This window comes from Dendrobates tinctorius, unplaced genomic scaffold, assembly GCF_039654945.1.
Source record: "Dendrobates tinctorius isolate UK_male_01 unplaced genomic scaffold, ASM3965494v1 ptg000034l, whole genome shotgun sequence".
NCBI classification, from domain to species: Eukaryota; Metazoa; Chordata; class Amphibia; order Anura; family Dendrobatidae; genus Dendrobates; species Dendrobates tinctorius.
The window spans coordinates 3467486-3490481 of NW_027361702.1; the positions used below are offsets into that span (position 1 = coordinate 3467486).

At 45.8% G+C, this 22996-nt stretch overlaps 1 protein-coding gene across 2 annotated transcripts; it reads right to left on the reverse strand.

The window, feature by feature from the left end:
* Window positions 1–235: 235 nt before the first annotated feature.
* On the reverse strand, window positions 236–22505 carry LOC141087486 (histone H3-like centromeric protein A). Of its 2 annotated transcripts, XM_073573037.1 has the most exons (6): window positions 22396–22505; window positions 12915–13105; window positions 5635–5670; window positions 4497–4624; window positions 4334–4411; window positions 236–772 (listed from the first exon to the last, which is right to left on the reverse strand). In XM_073573037.1, the coding sequence occupies exons 2-6, from the start codon at window positions 13072–13074 to the stop codon at window positions 638–640; spliced, it is 537 nt and encodes a 178-aa protein (XP_073429138.1). In that variant the 5' UTR covers window positions 13075–13105; window positions 22396–22505; the 3' UTR covers window positions 236–637. The 2 variants fall into 2 exon arrangements, with proteins under 2 accessions (XP_073429138.1, XP_073429140.1); XM_073573039.1 differs by lacking the exon at window positions 5635–5670.
* Between the last annotated feature and the right edge of the window lie 491 nt (window positions 22506–22996).

The following is a 22996-nucleotide window of genomic DNA, read 5'->3' on the forward strand; positions in this document are numbered from 1 at the left end:
GATTTATAGAGCCAATCTGCTGAAATCATTGGGATGTCAATAATGTGGGTATAATTACAGCCTGGGCTGCATGACTATATGCAGTGGAGGCCCCGCCCACATGACTTTGTGACAATTTACATAAAGCACATGCCAAATTCCAGAATGGTTCATACCACAGTAAGATGGATATCTGACTACCTTCTGCTCCAATGAACAGTGCAGCAAAGCACGAGTCAGTGATCACCGCCGTGTGTGAGAGAAATACAACACAGAAATCTTTATTATAATTATCAATATACACAACACAACTCTGAACAAAATGGAAATCAAGCACTAAAATAATACAAATATAACTTAGAATGTGCCGCTTTGCATAGGTCTCAGAACCCCAATACACATGAGACTAGTGTCTTTCCAAAACCTCACTGTTACTTATCATTGCTACCAGCAAAACCTTTGGTTTTAAATGACATTTTATGGTAACTGGAAACATGCCAGCACTGAACTAATGCCATCAGGGGGCGCTAAAGCTGGCTTCCTTTTAAACTTTTTAAACTTCTGTATTTTTCTGAAACTTGTGAAAAGAACTTTTTATTCTTGGGAACTTCTCATTGTGAAACATAAGAACTCTGGAAAAGATGCCTATAATATGACATTATCCAAGCCCATCCTTCATGCCGCGGATTCTCCGTGCAAGCTGCATGTCCTTTACTTGGAGGGTGACCCTATTGGCATGGAGACTGCACAAGTAGGAGTCCTCGAGAAGGTGGACGAGGAAGGCCTCAGCTGACTGCGGAAACAGGAAAAACGTATGAGCATTAAAGCGTGCCTGCCATGTATGTGTACACAAGGGGGTAACACTATTTCAGAGAATTATATAACTTGTATCCGGCATTTTCACCCGTTTCCCCCTTGATGGGTGCAGTCAGACAGATGCATCACTTGCCCGAGGATCACATCACAATGCACGGTGTGGCCGGTGGCTCTCCTGACCCCAGTATGACAGTGTGATGCATTTCTATGCAGCCGTCATGCTCAGGTCAGGAGAGCCGGCAGCCAGTCCGGTGCGATCCTCTGGCAAGTAATGCAGGTGTCTGACTGCATCCTAATTCTCACTTTCTGCTGAGCTAGTGGGTTGAGATTAGCTGCTATGATGGTGGCTCCGTGGTCAGTTAGTATGTTCTCCCAGTGTTTGGGTGTGTACGTTTATAGTGCCATATTAAAATAAATACAGCCGATAAACACTACTCAAAATTGAAGCAGCAACACAAAAAGAATAGACATATTAACGATATAAAAATATGGAAACATCTTAATTTATTCAGCATCAGGTATCAGTAACACAAGTGCAGAAATCCCGGCAATTACAGCCTTTGCTGCTATCACTGAGGTTATTAATGGCTGTCTGAGAAAGGTTCTGCCACTGAATGCACTTGGACAAAACATAAAGATCCTCTGCTGGCAGCTCCTGTGTATTCCCCAAACAAGGAGGTTGTGATGTGCTCAATGGGAGACAAGTCCAGAGACTCTGCAGCCATGGGCACACGTGTAAAGCCACGCAGGTTACTCACAGGGACAGAAAATTAACGCAATTCTGGAGTTTTGATTATTTTTTTGCTTTAAGGGAGAGATGTCAAACAGAAATATACAGAGGGCCAGAATAAACTTAGGCAACGTCACAGACCAGCCTTGATAAATATTGGGAGGGGGGGGGAATCTACAATTGAAGAAATTTTTCCTCATGATCAAATATAATGAACCTTTTCACATGGAAACAAACTTAAAGGGCCTGCCCCACAAAGTACATTATAATTATCACAAATGGGGCGTACTGAAATAATATGTTATGTACGAGCAGTAAAAAGCAAATGGAGATTATATAATAAAAAGCTTGAATATTATAGATGTAGTATGATGCCAACAAAAGTACCCCCCAAACACAGTTCAATACCCCCACAGTGAATTCCTGCACATATACAGTATGTTGAACTCCACAAATTACGAGGGCCCCGCATAGTCCTCCAAACAGAATAATGGGGCAAGCATCATGGGCCAAATATAATCACTGTGTGGGCCAAACTTGGCCCATGGGTCAGATTTTAACGTACTTTAGCATTCTTGGACATGTCAGTGTGTCGTTGCGGACACAGTTTTCACATATACTGGAGACACTTACACACGTAGACCATGTGGGCCTGTGCACGTTATTGTGTTTCCACTGACCGTGTGTCCATGGGCAAAATAAGCTGACATGTCTGTATAACAGCAGCATAGGCCGCAAAATGTCCTGCACACATGCACGTTGATGACACACGTGTTTCAGTGCGACACTACCTGGCGCCTGAGAAGCTACGGTACAGTAAGCGCTGTTACCCAGCGCCGGGTGCTGAAGATAGCTCATCATTCTCCCCTGCTGCCGGCGATCAGCACGAGCAGGAGAGAAAGTTGAGAGTTATAGTCAACTGATAGCAGCGAGAGCAGGCATCGGATGAAGGGACTACTACTCTCATCAGCCTACACCTGCTGCCTTGGATGGGAGTATTTATCAGCCGCCGACTTACACTATAAATAAATAAAATGGCGTGGGTTCGGTGACATCATCGTTGTTGCGTTCCCAGCCGGGCCCCTGAACTGCGGTGACCTCATCACTAACTTTTTCTCACGGTGCTGAGGTCACCGCAGTTAAAGGGCCTGGCTGGGAACGCAGCCTCAATGACTAGTGGTAACCTCGATGACGTCACCGCTAGTCACTGAGGCTGCGCTCGTAGCTCATTCACCAATGGTTTTCAGCCTGGATAGACGTCCAGGTTGAAAACGAATTATCTCCCAGATATGGATTACGGCGTGGGACAGACCGACCGTGTGTTTTATTTCAAATAAAATACATTGTAAATAAAGACATAGCCAGTATAAAGTAACTGTAGGATTAGTACTGGATAGGTGTCTTATAGACGCCTCTCCATTGCTAATCCGTGGGCTTGATGTCACCTGACAATACAAAGATGACATCAACTCCACTTGCCACCGCTACTGGACAAGTGGAAAGAGTCAGGCAAAGCGCATCTAAATGTGCCGTTTCTGGTAGGCTGTGGGTTGCTATTTTTAGCCTAGAGGGGGCAATATCCATGGCCCTTTACCAGACTGAGGACACCAGCAAGGTTGGTTTTAAAAAAATGGTGGACGGGGAACTTATTCAGGTTTTTTTTTTTATTTATTTAATTTAAAAAAAAATAAGAAGTGTGGGGGGATCCCTCTACTCTTGAAAACTAGCCTTGCTGAAGCTGACAGCTCAGGGTTGCAGCCCACAGCTGTCAGTTTTGCCAGGCTATCAAAAATATAGGGGAACCCACGCTGTTTTTTATTTATTTATAGCGCAAGTGGCGGCTGATGAATACTCCCATCAGCCGCTCCTGCTCTCACTGTTATTAGCGGCAGCAGGTGTAGGCTGATTTAAGTAGTAGTCCCATCAGCCATCGACTGCTCTTGTTGTTATCGGTTGAATACAACTCTCAACGTTCTTCCCTGCTAGCGCTGAATGCAGTGCGAGCAGGGGAGAATGATGAGAGCCATCTTCAGCACCCAGCGTCGGTGAACAGCGCAAACAGTAAAGCTGCTTCCATAGCACTGATGCGGCAGATGATTGCCATAGACGTACACTGATACCTCCGATACCGGAAATACCAGGACGTGTGAAAGAGCCTTTAAGGTATTTATCATATGGTTTAAATAATGCCTTATTTTTCATGACTGGACTTTCACAGAAAACACATAAAGATACCAAACATGCTGTTTTTTCAGAATTCCAATGTTTATATTTTACATTGTTTCCCCCTCACTTTTATGTTCCCTTAGAGGGCTTGAACCTGTGATTGTTCTTTTTACTGCAATACCACAGTATTACAGTGTAGGAAAGCTGCCTGTCTCCTATGAAGCAATGAGCACTGCTGTTATGTCTAGGCTTCATAGTACAATACTATGATGGCAGTCACGGGAATTTACAGCAAGCAGTATGGGTGCCATGTCAACAAATCAGAGTATGGGGCCGATGGGTGCACGAGACTGCACACCTCCCCCCATGCATCGCAAGCATTAAATGAAGCCATCAGTCTGACATGTGGCGTGTGCTCAGCTAAGGAGCCGTCTCCAAGCACCCAACAAAGGACGCACTAATACATCAGATGTAAGGAATGGGTTAAAGCCATGGTCACTACACAGCTGAAGGAAGTGTTCAGGTCCGTCTTCTGAGACCCCAATAATACGTAACTCCCCTATACATAGACATTCTGAAAACAGAGGGGGCCCCTGCTCAGCCCCCATTACTTATACACAAGCATTTGGAAAGGATACGGACCTCCTGCAGCGCCATTATTGCTGTGGCCTGCCAGGAGAACGGCATTCCACAGGAATACGCCATGCAGATTTCTCTCACCTACAAGAGATAGAAGGAAGACTTTTCTTACTGATCACAAACCAGAAGATGCAGAAGATCAGCCACAGAGACCAATTCCACTCACCAGCCTGGCAAATGGAGCTCTCTGTAACAGAAGCTTCGTAGACTTCTGGTACTCCCTTATTTCCTTCAGTGCTCGTTCTCCAGGACGGTAGAGTCTTTTCCGCGGTGTGGCCTTCTTTTTACCCTTTCCTAGTTTATTCAGAAGAAATTCATCACAGTTTATAAGAAGCTTTCTGCAATGACAACTAGGGGGAGATCATTGTTAACAAATTCACCTTACATACAACCTGCTCCCCCTAGTGGCAACAGGAATGTTTACATCTGTCTGCACTGACACAAGGATTTAAAGGGATATACGCAACTCCAAGATCCTATCCAAATATGTAGTAGTTGTAATAACATTAACAAATACCTCCAATCAGAAATGTACTAGATTTTCTGATTCACTTTGCTTCTTTTCTCATGTGCAGGCCCTTATGTATCCATAGTAACGACCACTAGCAACTAGCTGTCACTTATCAGTGGTCATAACCATGGATACCTAAGGTCCTGCAATGCCTGCACATGAGAAAAGACAGCGAAACAGAAAAACTATACTACCTTTGTAATTGGAGGCATTTGCTAATAATAGTACTACTAGAGATGGGTGGGCTCACCTGTATTTTTGATAACTAGCCAGGCAAAACTGACAGCTACAGGTTGCAACCCTCAGCATTAGCAAAACTGGTTATCAAGAATAGAGGGGTCCCCATGCGGTTTTGTTAATTATTAAAATTAATTAAAAAAGAAAACAGTGTGGGTCTCCCCTATTTTTGAAAAGCAGCTAAGCTAAAGCAGACAACTGGGAGCTGGTATACTCAGGCTGGCAGGGGCCAAGGATATTGTCCCCCCTCGCCAGCCCAAAAATAGCAGCCATCCCAGAAAATGCACATCTATTAGATGCGCTTTGCCCGGCTCTTCCCACTTGCCCTGTAGTGGTGGCAAGTGGGGTTAATATTTGTGGGGTTGATGTTACCTTTCTATTGTCCGGTGACATCAAACTCATGGCTTAGTAATGGAGCGGCGTCTAAGACACCTATCCATTACTAATCCTATAGCTATATTGTAAATAAAAACAGCAAGTATAAAGTATATTTTTTTTAAATAAAAACACATTTAAAAAATTAAAATTGTAAAAATAACATAACAGTCATACTCACCTAATGCCCATTTCACTGAATTCCTTGTCTCCTGTACTAAAACAAAAATGAAAAACAACAATATCCCTTGACTGTCTGATATTCTTTTCCCACATCATAATCCATGTCTCAGGGTTGCTAGATTTCAACCTGGACAGAGCCAAGACGCGACCGTACAGTCTGAAAACCACTGATTAATGAGCTGCTGTGAGCGCAGCTTCAGTGACTACTGGTGACATCAGAGGTTACCGCAGGTCCCTGATGCTGCGTTCCCAGCTGGGCCCCCTGAACTGTCTGACTATGAGGTCACCAATAGTCACTGAGGCTGCGCTCGCCAGGGCTGTGGAGTGGGTAAGCCAAACCTGCGACTCCGACTCCCACATATATTGCTTATATTTAAGTGAAAAATGTATTGTAGTACAATGTGAACATCAGACATTGAATCAGTTTTATGATACAATAATCAAGATATTTAGATAGAACATAATATATATTTATTGGAATACAACTTTAGAACACAAAACTGTAATAAATTTTAAATATGTAATACACTATGTAAGTGTGCAAAGCAGTAATCAAAGCAAAAGGTGGCTACTTTGAAGCACCTAGAATATAAGACATAATTTCAGTTGTTTCACACTTTTTTGTTAATTATATAATTCCACATGTGTTAATTCATAGTTTTGATGCCTTCAGAGTGAATCTACAATATTCATAGTCATGAAAATAAAGAAAACTCTTTGAATGAGAAGGTGTGTCCAAACTTTTAGTCTGTACTGAGTGCATATATATATTAGCTGAAGAGCCCGGCGCTGCCCGGGCATAGTAACTAACTGTGGTTAGTTATAACAAATTATAATTATCCTCCATCCCATAGTCCCGTGCCCATATACCCATCATACATATCCTCCATCCCTTCGTCGAGTGCCCATATACCCATCACACATCCTCCATCCCATAGTCCCATGCCCATATACCCATCATACATATTCTCCATCCCATAGTCCCATGCCCATATACCCATCACACATCCTTCATCTCATAGTCCAATGCCCATATACCCATCATACATATCCTCCATCCCATAGTCCCATGCCCATATACGCGTCATACATATCCTCCATCCCATAGTCCCGTGCCCATATACCCATCACACATCCTCAATCCCATAGTCCAATGCCCATATACCCATCATACATATCCTCCATCCCATAGTCCCATGCCCATATACCAGTCATACATATCTTCCATCCCATAGTCCAGTGCCCATATATCCATCACACAGCCTCCATCTCATAGTCAACCATTATGACATCATAATGAGCGGAGGCAGGGCTTGCAACCTATGATGACATCAGCGTCGCCATGGCAACCATTGTGACATCGTAATGAGGGGCGGGGCTTGATATGCAGTTTCTCCAGTATGCAAATAGGGGCATTATGACATGAGGGGCGGGGCTTGACGCGCACACACTTTTTCCCCAGTATGTAGATAGGGGCAAAATTGTTTGGTGAATTGGAACGCGTGGGGTTAAAATTTCGCCTCACAACATAGCTTAGGACGCTCTCGAGGTCCAGACGTGTGACTGTGCCAAATTTTGTGGCTGTAGCTGCGACGGTGCGGATGCCTATCCCGGACATACACACACACACTTTGAGCTATATATACATACACATATATATATATATATATATATATATATATATATATACACACAGTGCCTACAAGTAGTATTCAACCCCCTGCAGATTTAGCAGGTTTGATAAGATGCAAATAAGTTAGAGCCTTCAAACTTCACACAAGAGCAGGATTTATTAACAGGTGCATAAATCTTACAAACCAAAAAGTTATGTTGCTCAGTTAAATTTTAATAAATTTTAAACATACAAGTGTGGGTCAATTATTATTCAACCCCTAGGTTTAATATTTTGTGGAATAACCCTTGTTTGCAATTACAGCTAATAATCGTCTTTTATAAGACCTGATCAGGCCGGCACAGGTCTCTGGAGTTATCTTGACCCACTCCTCCATGCAGATCTTCTCCAAGTTAGCTAGGTTCTTTGGGTGTCTCATGTGGACTTTAATCTTGAGCTCCTTCCACAAGTTTTCAATTGGGTTAAGGTCAGGAGACTGACTAGGCCACTCCAACACCTTGATTTTTTGCCTCTTGAACCAGGCCTTGGTTTTCTTGGCTGTGTGCTTTGGGTCGTTGTCTTGTTGGAAGATGAAATGACAACCCATCTTAAGATCCTTGATGGAGGAGCGGAGGTTCTTGGCCAAAATCTCCAGGTAGGCCGTGCTATCCATCTTCCCATGGATGGGGACCAGATGGCCAGGCCCCTTGGCTGAGAAACAGCCCCACAGCATGATGCTGCCACCACCATGCTTGACTGTAGGGATGGTATTCTTGGGGTCATATGCAGTGCCATCCAGTCTCCAAACGTCACGTGTGTGGTTGGCACCAAAGATCTCGATCTTGGTCTCATCAGACCAGAGAACCTTGAACCAGTCTGTCTCAGAGTCCTCCAAGTGATCATGAGCAAACTGTAGACGAGCCTTGACATGACGCTTTGAAAGTAAAGGTACCTTACGGGCTCGTCTGGAACGGAGACCATTGCGGTGGAGTACGTTACTTATGGTATTGACTGAAACCAATGTCCCCACTGCCATGAGATCTTCCCGGAGCTCCTTCCTTGTTGTCCTTGGGTTAGCCTTGACTCTTCGGACAAGCCTGGCCTCGGCACGGGAGGAAACTTTCAAAGGCTGTCCAGGCCGTGGAAGGCTAACAGTAGTTCCATAAGCCTTCCACTTCCGGATGATGCTCCCAACAGTGGAGACAGGTAGGCCCAACTCCTTGGAAAGGGTTTTGTACCCCTTGCCAGCCTTGTGACCCTCCACGATCTTGTCTCTGATGGCCTTGGAATGCTCCTTTGTCTTTCCCATGTTGACCATGTATGAGTGCTGTTCACAAGTTTGGGGAGGGTCTTAAATAGTCAGAAAATGCTGGAAAAAGAGATAATTAATCCAAACATGTGAAGCTCATTGTTCTTTGTGCCTGAAATACTTCTTAATACTTTAGGGGAACCAAACAGAATTCTGGTGGTTTGAGGGGTTGAATAATAAATGACCCTCTGAATAAACTTTTCACAATTTTAAAAAAAATTAAACAAAGAAATAACATTTTTTTTTGCTGCAGTGCATTTCACACTTCCAGGCTGATTTACAGTCCAAATGTCACAATGCCAAGTTAATTCCGAATGTGTAAACCTGCTAAATCTGCAGGGGGTTGAATACTACTTGTAGGCACTGTATATACACACACACACACACACACACACAATCTCAGATAAGAAACCCTAGATCCTCAGGCTACATTCACACCATGGGCGTAGCCAGGATCAAACCTAGGGGGGGGCAGAACCTCATACTGTTCCACAGAACCTCATACTGCACACCCCAGCTGCTGCAGAACCTCATACTGCACACCCCTACACTTGAAAATAAAGCCTGCACCATAAGAAGATGTGGTGATGAATGCAGTCTATTTATTCCAACTATCAATTGATGTTGATGTGTTACTTAGGACGAGCAATGCCTGTCCTGGGCGTCCTTCAGCTATAAGGTGTACCTGACTGGTGCTAAAAAAAAGAAAAAAAGAAAAAAAAAAAAAAAAGGAGTGTTAGTCTGTGTGCTACCCAGCTTTCATTCTTTTTGGTACAGAAAAGATATGGATAGACAGATATGGATAAAGGGATAGATAGAGCAGATTTTTTGCTATTGAAAACATTATCTGTGAGCTCAAAAACCTTTCAGGTGATGCGGTTTTTTAAAAAGCTGATCTGCTTTTGCAGCTGAAAAACGTATCCTCAAAAAACGCAGGAAAAACGCTGTTTGTGAATGTAGCCTTAAGTCAGGAATAGAAAAGTCATTTATAGGACATTTCATAACTTTCCCAAATTCCTGTAGAAAAATATTCAGCACATTCTGCATTGAATTACTGTACACAATATATTATATATTTTAGGAGTCGGTCCATTTTATACCGACTCCACCAAAATGAGCTCCGACTCCACAGCCCTGGCACTCGCAGCTGTGCTTTCATTCATTAGTGGCTCTCAGCCGGGTCAGTAATATCTTGGCTCAGTCCAGGTTGAAATCTAGCAACCCTCACATGGATTACGGCGTGGGACAGAACAAGGGAGAGGTGAGGGATATTGGTTTTTATTTTGTTTTATTACAGAAGACGAGGGATTCAGTGGAATTAGGAGTTACACTCACCTAACTGTTTGTTATCTCAATATATAAAAGTGAATGTATGTATGTATGTATGTATGTATGTATGTAACACCAATCAATCACGAAGCATCTTTAATTTTACCAGAGCTGTTCAAAAGAAGCTGAGCTGTGATTGGTTGCTATGAGCAACAGTTTTCCTTGCAACCAATCACTAAGCATCTCTCGTTTCACCAGAACTGGTTAAAAGTAGCTGAGCTGTGATTGGTTGCTATGAGCAAGCTTTCCCATTTGACAACACCTCAGCAGACACTGACATGGTGGGAGAAATCTAGCATCCCTGGGAACATAAGCTCCCAGCCATTGTCTGCCCCCCTGAAAGGAGCAGAGAGCACATGACAGAAATGAATCCCCCCCCCTGCCCATATCCCCATCACACATCCTCCATCCCATAGGCACATCTTCCCTCTTAAACGGATCAGGGTTTTGACCCCAGGCCTCTCTTAGAGGGATCCCTGGTATGGCAGTTAGGACCGTTCCACTCAGCTCTGTGGTTCTGACCCCAGGGTCTCTTAAATGGATCATTGGTATGGAAGTTAGGGCAAATCCACTCTGCGCTTTGGTACTGACCCTAGGCCTTTCTTAAAGGGATCTCCTGTATGGAAGTTAGGGCAAATCCTTCAATGCTCTGATTCTGACCCCAGGGTTCTATTAAAGGGATCATTGGTATTCAAGTCACAGCAAATCCACTCAGCGCTCTGGTTCTGATCCCAGTCTCTCTTAATGGGATCCCCGGTATGGAAGTGAGGTCAAATCCACTCTGCGCTTTGGTACTGACCCCAGGCCTCTCTTAAAGGGATCTCCAGTATGGAAGTTAGGGTAAATCCCTCAGCGCTCTGGTTCTGACCCCAGGCTGATGGGATGATGTGGGATATTAGGGGGAGTAGTCTGGCGTCTATGATGGGATGATGTGGGATATTAGTGGTAGTTGTCTGGTGGCACTGGCTGACGGGATGATGTGGGATATTAAAGTGAATGTGGCTATGCGGAGTGGGCGGGGCTCTACACTCAGAGAATATATATCTCTCATTATAAATTTGTTATTACTAACCCTAGTTAGTTACTATGCCCGGGCAGCGCCGGGCTCTTCAGGTAGTTTTAAACTAAAGTAAAAGTGTGTTTTGCTTTATTTAAAATAAGAGACTTTATTCTTGCCTGTGTTTATTTACCTTACAACTATAGGATTAGTAATGGATAGGTGTCATAAAGAGGCCTCTCCATAATCTGTGGGCTTGATGTAACCAGACAATACAAAAGTGATATCAACCCACAAATATGAACCCCACTTGCCACCGCTACAGGGCAAGTAATAGATGTACCTTTTCTAGGCAGCTGCAGGCTGCCACTTTTAGGCTGATGGGCCCAATATCCATGACCCTTACAAGCCTGAGAATACCAGCCCCCAGTTTTCTGCTTCAGCTTGGCTGGTTGTTAAAAATGACCCCACACCGTCATTTTTTTCAATAATTTAAAAAAAAAAAAAAGCTCCTCTATTCTTGATAACCAGCCTTGTTAACGCTGACAGATGATGGTTGCAGCCCCCAGCTGTCAGTTTTGCCTGGCTGGTTATCATAAATCCAGGGAAACCCATATCGTTTTTTTTTTTTAATTATTTAAAGCGCAGGCTGATGAATACTCCAATCAGCCGACTCCTACTCTCTCTCTGATATTAGCGATAGCAGGCTGATGGGTGCAGTAGTCCCATCAGCTGGCGCCAGTGACCAGAGGAAAACTTTATACCTCTGATCACAGCTGCGCACACACTGTCATTTGACAATGTGGGAACAGAGATTCTCTGAACAGCAGTAATGATTTTATCGCCGATCAGAAGCAGTGTTTGCTGCACTATCATGCACATGTGCAGAGCCCGGGAAACTAGATGTTATAGGTGCCAGGGCCGGCCAATAATAAAAAGATTAGGAATGTCACAGGCGGCATTGTGGCCTGCTAGCCCTGTGTCATTCACATTGAGCCCTTACTGCCTCTTAGTGTGTGTGTGTGTGTAGTTTCAAGGATGAATGCGGACAGGGCTATTAATGTAATCAAAAGTGAGTCTTTACTGTGTTTACTTCACAATACATAGTCCATGGCGATGGTATCGCAGTCCTTCATACAAGCTGGAAATTTTAGGTTGCAAGAGTGATGGTGACCGTGACATTTATGAAGGAATCTTTCCTGTTAATGGCTTGAATAAAGTGATTGGTTGACTGTCGGCTATATACCGGGTTACTATATTAATTCACACAGTCCTTCAGGTATATTACTACCACCTAGGATGTGCCTACACCGTTTCGTTCACTGTGGAAAGTGTTTACTGCTTACTCATGATAAGTCCTGATATGGGTCCCTGTCGCAGGGCGTACAGTTGCAGATGCAGTACACATGCGGCACTCACACTGGCAAAACCATTTACGGCATGGAGTGTAGCAGAAGAGCCCTTGTACAGCTCTATCTCTATAAGGATTGAAATATGTCCTCCTGGGGTAGGCTGTGGCAGTTTCCTGGCAGATTGAAGATTAAGGAAAGTGGGACCTAGGCTAAAGGCAGAGCAGTCTAGGAAGTAGCCCTCTCCTCACATCGCTCCTCACAGGAGGACAGGAACTCCTCCACAACTCTTCCCTCAGCAGCTTCTAGCGGCTTCCGCAGGAAACCAGGCTGAGAGTGTGTCATGTGACCACAACTCTTGCACCTTTACACTTTGGACAGTAGATAGCAGTACAGGACAATTTATCGAATAAACCACATAACAGGACATAAGTTTTTGGTAACCACCCAACAACTATATTTTGCATCAGATAGGAGGAGGTACTGGGACACTACACATGTCCGGGTTCAGGTTTGGGTACCCTAACTTTTTTTTTTTTTTTTCCCCTTCTTAATTGCTCGGCCGAACCCGCTGGACCCGAACATCCAGGGGTCCACCCATCTATTATTATACCTACTACATATTGGGATAGGATCTTGGAGATGGGAATACCCCTTTAATAAAGATGCAACTTTGTTTTACCTGGAGTGGATGGCCGCATTTTACTCTGGGGAGATCGAGAAGTTGCAGGCCTCTTTCTTTGAGGAGATTGAGAAGTTGACGGCCTTGCACTTTGGGAGGATTGAGAAGCTGCAGGCCTCTTTTGCGGCTGCTTCGACTTCCTGCGGTGTTGAGGACTCATGATGATGTAAAACGCAGAGACACAATCAGAGCTGCAAACGAGACAATTCAGCAGGGTCATAAATGACTTGTAGAATATCTACCAGGGTTAAGTAAGATTTGCTGCACCACCTGTTTTAAAATTGTAGACGATTTTAAGGGTCGCGAGGCAGGCACTCCGCCCACACACGCCAGGCGAGGTCGGCACTCCGCCCACACACGCCACGCGAGGTCGGCACTTTAGGACCTTAACTTAGACGCATTTTTTAGAGAGATTTGTATACTCCCCTGATGGCGCCTTGTAGCTAAGGTGGAACCGCGCTGGAAACAAGTCTTTTCCTTGGGGCTTACATCATCAGTATGACACTTGTTAGGGCGGGAGCCAATACACTGGGCATGACAGGGTTAGATAGCCCATCCACCTATTACAGGCTTCCCATGGGGCTCCATGGGCGACTACGTCTCCACGGCTGAATTGGGAAAACCTAAACAAATATTACTTATTCAAAAGGAAAAGGGTGGACGTTGCTAAAAAAAATTTTTTTTTAATTTTTATTTCAAGCAGACAAAATCATTTAGCTAACATTCTGTCCAACACTATATTACAGTTATGAGACAAGATCAACGCATTTCAGCTTGTGTCTTATTCATGAATAACTGAAAGACCTTCTGTTGTAAAATATATAGTGTTACACAACTTTCCTATTGGTTAATTACTGCAGTAATTTGCATACATGCTGATTAGAATTAGTGAACATAATTAAAACAGGTGTAATTATAGCACTCTAGGAAAAAAAATGGGGGGGAGGGAGGGGAAGAGACAAGAACCAGAAGAAGTGTCAGTAAAAGATATATATATAATTATATATTTATATTTTACACTATTGCAGGGCCGCCATCAGGGCATTACTGTCCTGACTGGCGAATGGAGCCCGATGAGCAGAGAGGACCCGCGTCGGGCCCAGTCTCTTCTGCGCACGGGTCCTAGCGGCAAGCTTCTGCCGGTTCAATTAAACTCTATTGCCATGCGGGCCGGCAAAGTAAGGCTATGTGCACACATAGCGGAAATTACCGCGAGAATTCCGGAATTCCATTCCACGGGAAAATCGCATTTTAAATTCCCGCGATTTTCCAGCGGAAAAACTAGCATTTTGCAAGCGTAATTAGCTTGCAGAATGCTAGCGTTTTCCAAGCGATCTGTAGCATCACTTGGAGAACTGATTGACAGGTTGTCACACTCATCAAACATAGTGTTTGACGAGTGTGACCAACTTTTTACTACTGAGGCCGCCTATGCAGCATCAGTAGTAAAAGATAAAATGTAAAAAAAAAAACGGTGTTATTCTTACCTTCCAACGTCCCGCGCAGCCGTTCCCAGTAATCCTTTGCGAAAATGCCCACGATCACGTACGTTCTCGCGGGATCGCGACGTCTCACGGTAATTCGCGATGACGTCGCGTGAATGACCGCGAGACCTCGCGATCCCGCGAGAACGGACGTCATCGCGGGCATTTTCGCAAAGGATAACTGGGAACGAGAGCGTGTAGAGAAGCGGGAAGGCTGCGCGGGACGCCGGAAGGTAAGAATAACAATATTTTTTATTTTAAATTCTATTTTTTACAGGGATATGGTACCCAGAGCCCGGAGGACAGTCTCCTCTCCTCCGGACCGTGGGTACCATCCGCAATTGTTCTGCTTACTTTCCGCATGTTGTGCGCAGCCACATGCGGGAAGTAAGAGGAACAATACATTACTATGGGTGCGGGATCGCCGCGTTTCCGCAAAATAATGAGCATGCTGCGATTTTTACCGCGAAGCGATTCCGCCGCGGTAAAAACCGCAGCATTAGCACAGCATTGCGGAATCCCATAGGAATGCATGGGATGCTTATTTTTCGCGTTTTCGCAGCAAAATCGCGCGGTTAAAACCGCCGCGGAAACGCGAAAAAAACGCCACGTGTGAACTCAGCCTAATAGTTAAAAGTCGCCAGCCAATTGGAGGATGGCAGCTGACATCAGCGCGCACGTCGCTGGCGTATGAGATCATTGTCATTCATCGGCGAATCCGCGCTTGAAATGCCCGAAGGGAACATCGCCAGTTAAGGAGAAAGGTTTTGATTTTATTTTTATTGAAAGCGGGAAGCCACAATATGTTTTGACAGCAGGATGGAGAAACATGGGGACAGCATAGAGATGTAGGGTCGAGCAGGTCCTCAGGATGCAGTGACGAGACAGGGTATGACTTGTAAATTAAACTTTTATAAATTGGAGCCACTAGGGCTAGGCTATGCTGAAAAGGCAAAAAGGGGTAACACAAATCTGTCCTCGCAGGGACTCAAAATAAACAATCCTTTTCTCAGTAACTGGGAGTAACCCGGCTAGTCCAGGTGTCGAAGGCCGGAATATGGCCAAACTATGGTACCTATTGCTATAGTCCACTTATCCCTCCATGCGTCACTCGGGATCGCAGATGCGGCCGCTTGGAGTACGTTGATGCGGTGGCCTTGACGCCACGATATTCCAGGAAGATTTAGGCTCGACAGGCCCTGAAGAAACGGTGCCGGTGGGGCGCAACAGGCCCTGCAGAAATGGTGCCGGTGGGGCGCAACAGGCCCTGAAGAAACGGTGCCGGTGGGGCGCAACAGGCCCTGAAGAAACGGTGCCGGTGGGGCGCAACAGGCCCTGAAGAAACGGTGCCGGTGGGGCGCAACAGGCCCTGAAGAAGCGATGCTGGTGGGGTGCGGTAATGACGCAGTTCCCCCAAATGGCCGGTGGCCGTCCTCCGCTAAGGGTCCCTCCGTAACCGGGACATGCGCCTCTAACGTTGCCTATGGCGAAGTGGCGTCCCCTGAGGCCGGTGATGACGGGGTTGCCGCGGTGGGAGAAGGCCGGGGGGGGGGGCAGTGTCCAGGCCTCTGTGGCCGTTTTATCTGTAGTCACAGCCGCGACCTGATGTAAAGGATCTCTCCCACAAAGGCGGGCGTGGCTCTCTGAGAAAGTGGGCGGGAAGCGGCCTCCGGTAAAAGTCTCTCACGTCTCACTTGTCGGTGAGTGCGCAGTCTCCTCCTCACAGGCTCCTGTCAGTATCCCCTCCAGTCACCCAGCTTCCTGTCACACTCTCTCCAAACTGCCAACTCAGAGCGCCCCCTGCTCCTTTTATCCTCGCCCCGCCCCGTTTCCCTGACTACTCCGGTCATGTCTCTCCCTTTACTGTTCTCCCAGTATTGTTCCCTCAGGAACCCTGATGGCTGTCCCCTGGGTACCGGCCCGGTCACTGTCTGGGAGTCCTCCTCCCCACAGAGACACGGGGGGGGGGGGGGGAAGGAATATGGGGAAGAGTGGAGACATGGGGCAGGATGGATATGACGGAGACAGAATAATGGGACAGACGAGGCAGGATGGGGAGATCATATGGGGCAGGATGGGACATCACATAGGGGCAGGATAGGAGAACATATGGCTGGAACCAGGAATGAGACACACGGGGGCCAGGATGGGGAATTTTATTACCATAGGGGCTAATTAAGGGATATTATTACTGCAGTGATTTTTTTTTTTTGAGAGGATACGGTTTTAAATGAGGGAGGCGGTCCTGTTACTGTTCAGAGTGATACTATGTCACCTTTTTTTTCTCTTCATCTGGTGTAGTTTAGAATTTGGGAAAAAATTAAGTAATGTGTTCTGCAAGCAGTGCTCTGGATAACTTATTTCATGCAGAGACGAGTCCTTGCTAGATGAAGATGAAAAGCAAAGATGAAGGACTTCAACCAAGAGACGTCACTGGTGAGTCAGTCTTACCTGTACACTGACACTCTACACTATATACAGAGCTCCTGTGTATAATGTCACTGGTGATCCCTGTATTACCTGTACACTGACACTATATACAGAGTTCCTGTATATAATGTCACCGGTAATCACTGTATTACCTGTACCAGGACACTGCAAACTAAGTACAGATCTCCTGTGTATAATGGCACTTTTGGTGATATTAGTATTGTATTTTGTTTATTAATAATCAGTATTGTAGTATTCAATCACTATTTGGTGGTAATATGTTGTCAGGACATGGTGTGGGCGGTATTTGTTCCTTGTATGTAGTATTATAGGTCACTATGTGGTGGTAATATATGGTCTGGACATGGTGCGGTGGTATTTGTCCCCTGTATGTGATATTATTGGTAATTTTAAAAATTGAAAAATAAATAAATATACACCTAAATTGTATATTTTAACAAATGTTTAATAGGCTAGAGTAGAGTAGGGACCGGCCAAGAGTCTAACTTGTGGTGGTGGCGGCTTTAAAAAAATCTTTTGGCCAAATCAAAAGCTGCTGTTTATGTGTGTGATCTGGTGATGGGAACTGTTAATGTGTGATTGGTGAGAAGTGGAGTTTTTCCAAGAGAGGGCGGTGGGACTATGGACAGTTCGAAGGGTGGAGGCGGGGGTGGAGCCTGGGCCGAGTCTCAAGGGGTCCTGAAAATTTTGCCAGTATGGGGCCCCGAAATTCATAGTGGCAGGTAGCCCTGTACTACTGGATGTTCATGCTGGACACTATTCCCAAATGGCTTAAATTCCAAACACGATCTAAATCACTCAGTACTGATCCATTTATCATTTACAATTTTCCTTTTTTTATATTTCCAAAGGGAAAACAAAGGAGAGAAATGAAGAAGAAAAATACATTTTTTTCACAAGGTCTTTGAGTTAGATCATTAATAAGATGCAAGTCAAAACGCGTTGTTCTTGTTTCATAAGTATAATACAGTGCTGGACAGAATATGTTAGCTAAATGATTTTATCTGCTTGAAATAAAAATTAAAAAAAATTATTTTTAGCAACGTCCACCCTTCGCTGGATTTCCCTTTGGATTCTCTGTTGTGGCTGCCTCACCCTTATCCTGGTGAGGTGTTGGTTTGCAGATGGGAGGATACACACTTGTGCTGGTAAGATGACTTTTCCTATATTTTTCCAGTATTACTTGTTGGAACGTTAACCTATATAACCCCAGTGATACCACAAGAAAGCTGAAAGTCTGAACTTCAACTGCATCTGAATTGTTTTGTTTAAAATTCTTTGTGGTAATGTCTAGAACCAAAACTAGAAAAATGTTGTCTCTGTCCAAATATATATGGACCTAACTGTACGTATAGCATCTATTGGGGGTTAAGTTTGAGTATCCTTGCGATTTAAGGATTTATTAAGAGCTATAGTTTACAGAATCTTTCCACACTGCCGAGTTCCATCTACATTAATGCACTAAATAACACAGGGAGGAGGGGGATGCAGCTGCAGTTATTCATTAATGGCGCATGCACACGGTGCGTATCCGATGCAGATATTTCATAGTCAATCGCATGCAGCCAAGTCAACAGGATTTTAAAACTAAAACTGTGGACATTTTCCATGCACAAAGTGACCTATGCTGTGGATCAGGAAATCTGCAGTGTCAATTCTTCAGCAGATTTCTCTTTTAGCGTAGTTCATCCGTGAAGCTCTGCCCACTGGCGCACCTCCTCCGTTCAGCTCCGCCTACGTCGGCATGCCTCCTCATGCGTCATTTTGACAGTGCGGCGACCTGCGCCAAACGCAACTTGTTGCATTTTGTTGCGGTCGCCGCACTGTCAAAATGACGCGTGAGGAGGCATCCGCATACATCGGCATGCCCTGCGTACCCAATGCTAAAGATAGGGTACACAGGCCGCATGCCGACCTAGGCGGAGCTGAACGGAGGTGCGGCAGTGGGCGGAGCTTCACGGAGGAACTACACAGCCCTCAGCAGCTCTACCTTACTCTAGTGTGAAACCAGCCTAATACAGGCAGACTTATTGGTGCTGTTTTCATTCCGAAACCCCTCAGCAGATCTGTTACATCTAACCCCAATGATGAAATAACATGCACAAGTAAGGATAGGTGCAGCCGGCATTCACTGTACAGCACAGCTCACTCCTGGAGAAACCCCCCATACACTACTGTACCAGGATCAGAACACTGCGGATGTAGAAGCTGCTCCACAGCATGGCAAACTTTCTAGAGTGTGGAGAAGAACTAGCGAGTCCTTACTAAATTTACACTGCAGATCCTCCATCAGGAGATGTGAAATCAATCTGTCCCGCATCACTTAGAAATGTGGTGAACGGCACTAATGTAACCAGCGCCACGTAACATTACTCATTCCCTGCCTCAGCGCCACGATGCTTTGTCTGTAACCCATCCCCAACAGCTACCGTACAGTGGGTACAGAAAGTATTCAGACCCCTTTAAATTTTTTACTCTGTTTCATTGCAGCCACTTGGTAAATTCAAAAAAGTTCATTTTTATTCTCATTAATGTGCACTCTGCACCATATCTTCACTGATTGAAAAAACAGAAATGTAGAAATTTTTGCAAATTTATTAAACAAAAAAAAAAAAAATTGAAATATCACGTGGTCATAAGTATTCAGACCCTTTGCTCAGACACTCATATTTAAGTCACATGCTGTCCATTTCCTTGTGATCCTCCTTGAGATGATTCTACTCCTTCATTGGAGTCCAGCTGTAAACTGATAGGACTTGATTTAGAAAAGCACACACCTGTCTATATAAGACCTCACAGTGCATGTCACACCAAATGAAACTGGCCAAGGAGCTGAGAGACAGAATTGTGAAAAGGTTACAAAAGAATTTCTGCAGTACTCAAGGTTCCTAAGAGCACAGTGGCCTCCATAATCCTTAAATGGAAGAAGTATGGGACCACCAGACGTCTTCCTAGACCTGGCCGTCCAGCCAAACTGAGCAATCATGGGAGAAGAGCCTTGGTCAGAGAGGTGAAGACGAACCCCAAGATCTCTGTGGCTGAGCTCCACAGATGCAGTAGGGAGATGGCAGAAAGTGCCACAAAGTCAAGAAATTTGCAAAAGTTTCTACATCTGTTTTTCAGTCAAGATGGGGTGCAGAGTGTACATTAATGAGAAAAAAAATGAACTTTTTTTTAATTTACCAATCGGCTGCAATGAAACAAGGTGAAAAATTAGGTCTGAATCCTTTACGAACCCACCGTACATGCAAGTCACATGTCAGCTGGCACAGCCCACCACACAGCTGGCATCAGCCATCGCCATCCCCAGCCTGTCACACAAATGGCCCATGCCACACAGCCACCCCATTACACAGCCGGACCCAGAACACCACAGTCACCCCACCACCAGCCGGCCCCAGCATTCACCAACACAAGCATTTGATAGCGTTGCGCAAAAACATTCAGTGCCCCACACACACTCTAGAGGTGAGGCCAGGAGCTCTGCACCAATAAGTTATTATTTTATTTCTATAGCGCCAACATATTCCGCAGCGCTCTACATTTTAGAGGGGACTTGTACAGACAATTGACATTAGAGAATACCAATAATCATATGATACCAGGAGGAGAGAGGGCCCTGCTGCTCACAAGCTACAATCTAGCTAATACAGAATTAACTTGTACTGTCTTCACATTCCTGTTCTGTCCAGATGTCACCGGATCCCAGAATTCCAAGCGGCGGAAGTTCACCAACCGCCAAATTGGGACACCCAAGTGATGGGTGTCTCAATATGGAAACTGCAGGTGGTACCAACCTATTGCGCGATACCATCAGCGGAACACCGGTCACACCACACACACTCTGTATATGCCGCCTGCACCACACACACACTCTGTATACGCCGTACGCAGCCCCCCACACACACTGTATACGCCGTACGCAGCCCCCCACACACACTGTATACGCCGTACGCACCCCCCCACACACACACTGTATACGCCGTACGCACCCCCCCCACACACCCACTGTATACGCCGTACGCACCCCCCCCACACACACACTGTATACGCCGTACGCACCCCCCCCACACACACTGTATACGCCGTACACACCCCACACACATACATTATACGCCGCAAGCAGCCTCTTGCGCAGTACCAACAGCGGAACACTGTCACGAACACACCGCCGCCGGGATCAGCCGAATGATTCACTGACCACTGCCATCTTTGTACAGGAGGAGAGCATGTGCAGTTTTAATGTGACCGCCGCTATCTGTCTGCAGAAAGATGGCGGCGGTCTGATTTACTGCGCCAGCGTGAATGCTGCACAGGCGCAGTAAATCATTCGGCTGATCCCAGCTGCAGATGTGCGACATGTCTACAGGCAGAAGAAGCTGGTCACATTAAAGGGGTTTTCCTACAAATGAAAGTTCATTTTAAAAATTGTCTGTGTCTGACCGTGTACGGAGCCTACCACATCTCCTGAGCAGGGGAGGAAGCAAAAGACAATACTGACATTACAGCAGGGGATCACAGAGGATTCATTTTGTGAGGTAAAATATTTCACTGACTGTTTTTAAACAATATTTTACCTCACAAAATGTATCCTCTGTGATCTCCTGCTGTAATGTTAGTATTGTGTTTTGTTTCCTCCCCTGCCCAGGAGCTGTGGTATGTTCTGTACACGGTCAGACACAGGGGTGAGAGAGACAGAGCACAGGGGGGAGACAGCTCAAACGGGACAGCACATGAGGGGAGAACACAGCACAGGAAGGAGAGAGACAGCAGACAAGGGGGATAGCACATGGGGTAGACAGGTCAAAGAAGAGAGCACAGACGGGAGAACTCAGCACATGGGGAAAGAGAGAGTGGATAGGTGGGTGAGCACATGGGAAGGAGAGATTCTCAATGCAGCAAAGCCTGCCCATAGTGACATTACCGCCCTCCCGCTGCAATAGCATGGACCTCCATCTAGTGAGGAAATAAAGGAGACATGGAAGTAACAATTGCTCTCGTTGTTCAGACCAGCCATAGTGTAAGAATCGGGCGCTCCTGTCATTCTGCATGCGCCCTCCCTATGATTGGTAGGTGCAGGGTCACACCATCGCAGATCCCCGGGCTGGTGACCCTCCCTATGACTGGTAGGTGCAGGGTCACACCATCGCAGATCCCCGGGCTGGTGACCCTCCCTATGACTGGTAGGTGCAGGGTCACACCATCGCAGACACCCGGGCTGGTGACCCTCCCTATGACTGGTAGGTGCAGGGTCACACCATCGCAGACACCCGGGCTGGTGACCCTCCCTTCTGCTCTGGGAGTGAATGGAGCAGTTGAGCACGTATGTTGTGCGGTACCGCAGCGGCTGGTGCTGCGGCAACGGCCAGCAGAGGCCGCCACAAGCGGTCGCACTGTGCGCGCGGCTTCTCTCATCAGCCCGGGAGGTAACAGTAACGAAACCTCCTCGGGGGACGCCGGACCCCAGCGGTGAGGTATCGGGCACCCCGTGTGAGGAGGGTGCGGTGGGCACGGCCTGGCAGCCCGGCTCCGGGGATTGCGCCCACCTGTCTGTATGCCTCTGTCTCCTCAACGCCAAAGTTTGAATATAAACATCCGGCCGCTTCTATCGGGATGTCTAGTGCTGTTACTTAGCAACCAGGGGCGGGGCTTACAGCCAGCCAATAGCGGGAGAGGTTTCGTTTCCCTGCTATCAATAAACTTTATTGTACCGACCAATTAGGACATCACGAGGATACGGCTCGGTTCAGGACTTCATTATAACATCTGGCAGACAGGACAGGGCAGATGGGGAGGTTTTCACACTGTTAGATTTTATGTATTTGGGCAAAATTATTTTTTTTCCTAAATTCTAAAACGTACATTGCTGAAGTTGGTTTCTTATTTATCAGTTTCTTATTCAGCAATTTTCTCTTTTCTGTTTTTTATAGGTCTAACAACAAACAATAATCATCCCAATCAGGCTGTGTGCACACGCTGCGGAAAAGGTGCGGATTCATCCGCGCGGATTTTGTACAATCCGCAGGTGAAACCGCAGGTCAAAATACCTGCGGTTTTACCTGCGGATTGCTCTGCGGTTTTGCCCTGCGGTTTTTCATCTCCTCAATGGAGGAGATGGCAAACCGCAGGAGAATCCGCAGAAAGAAT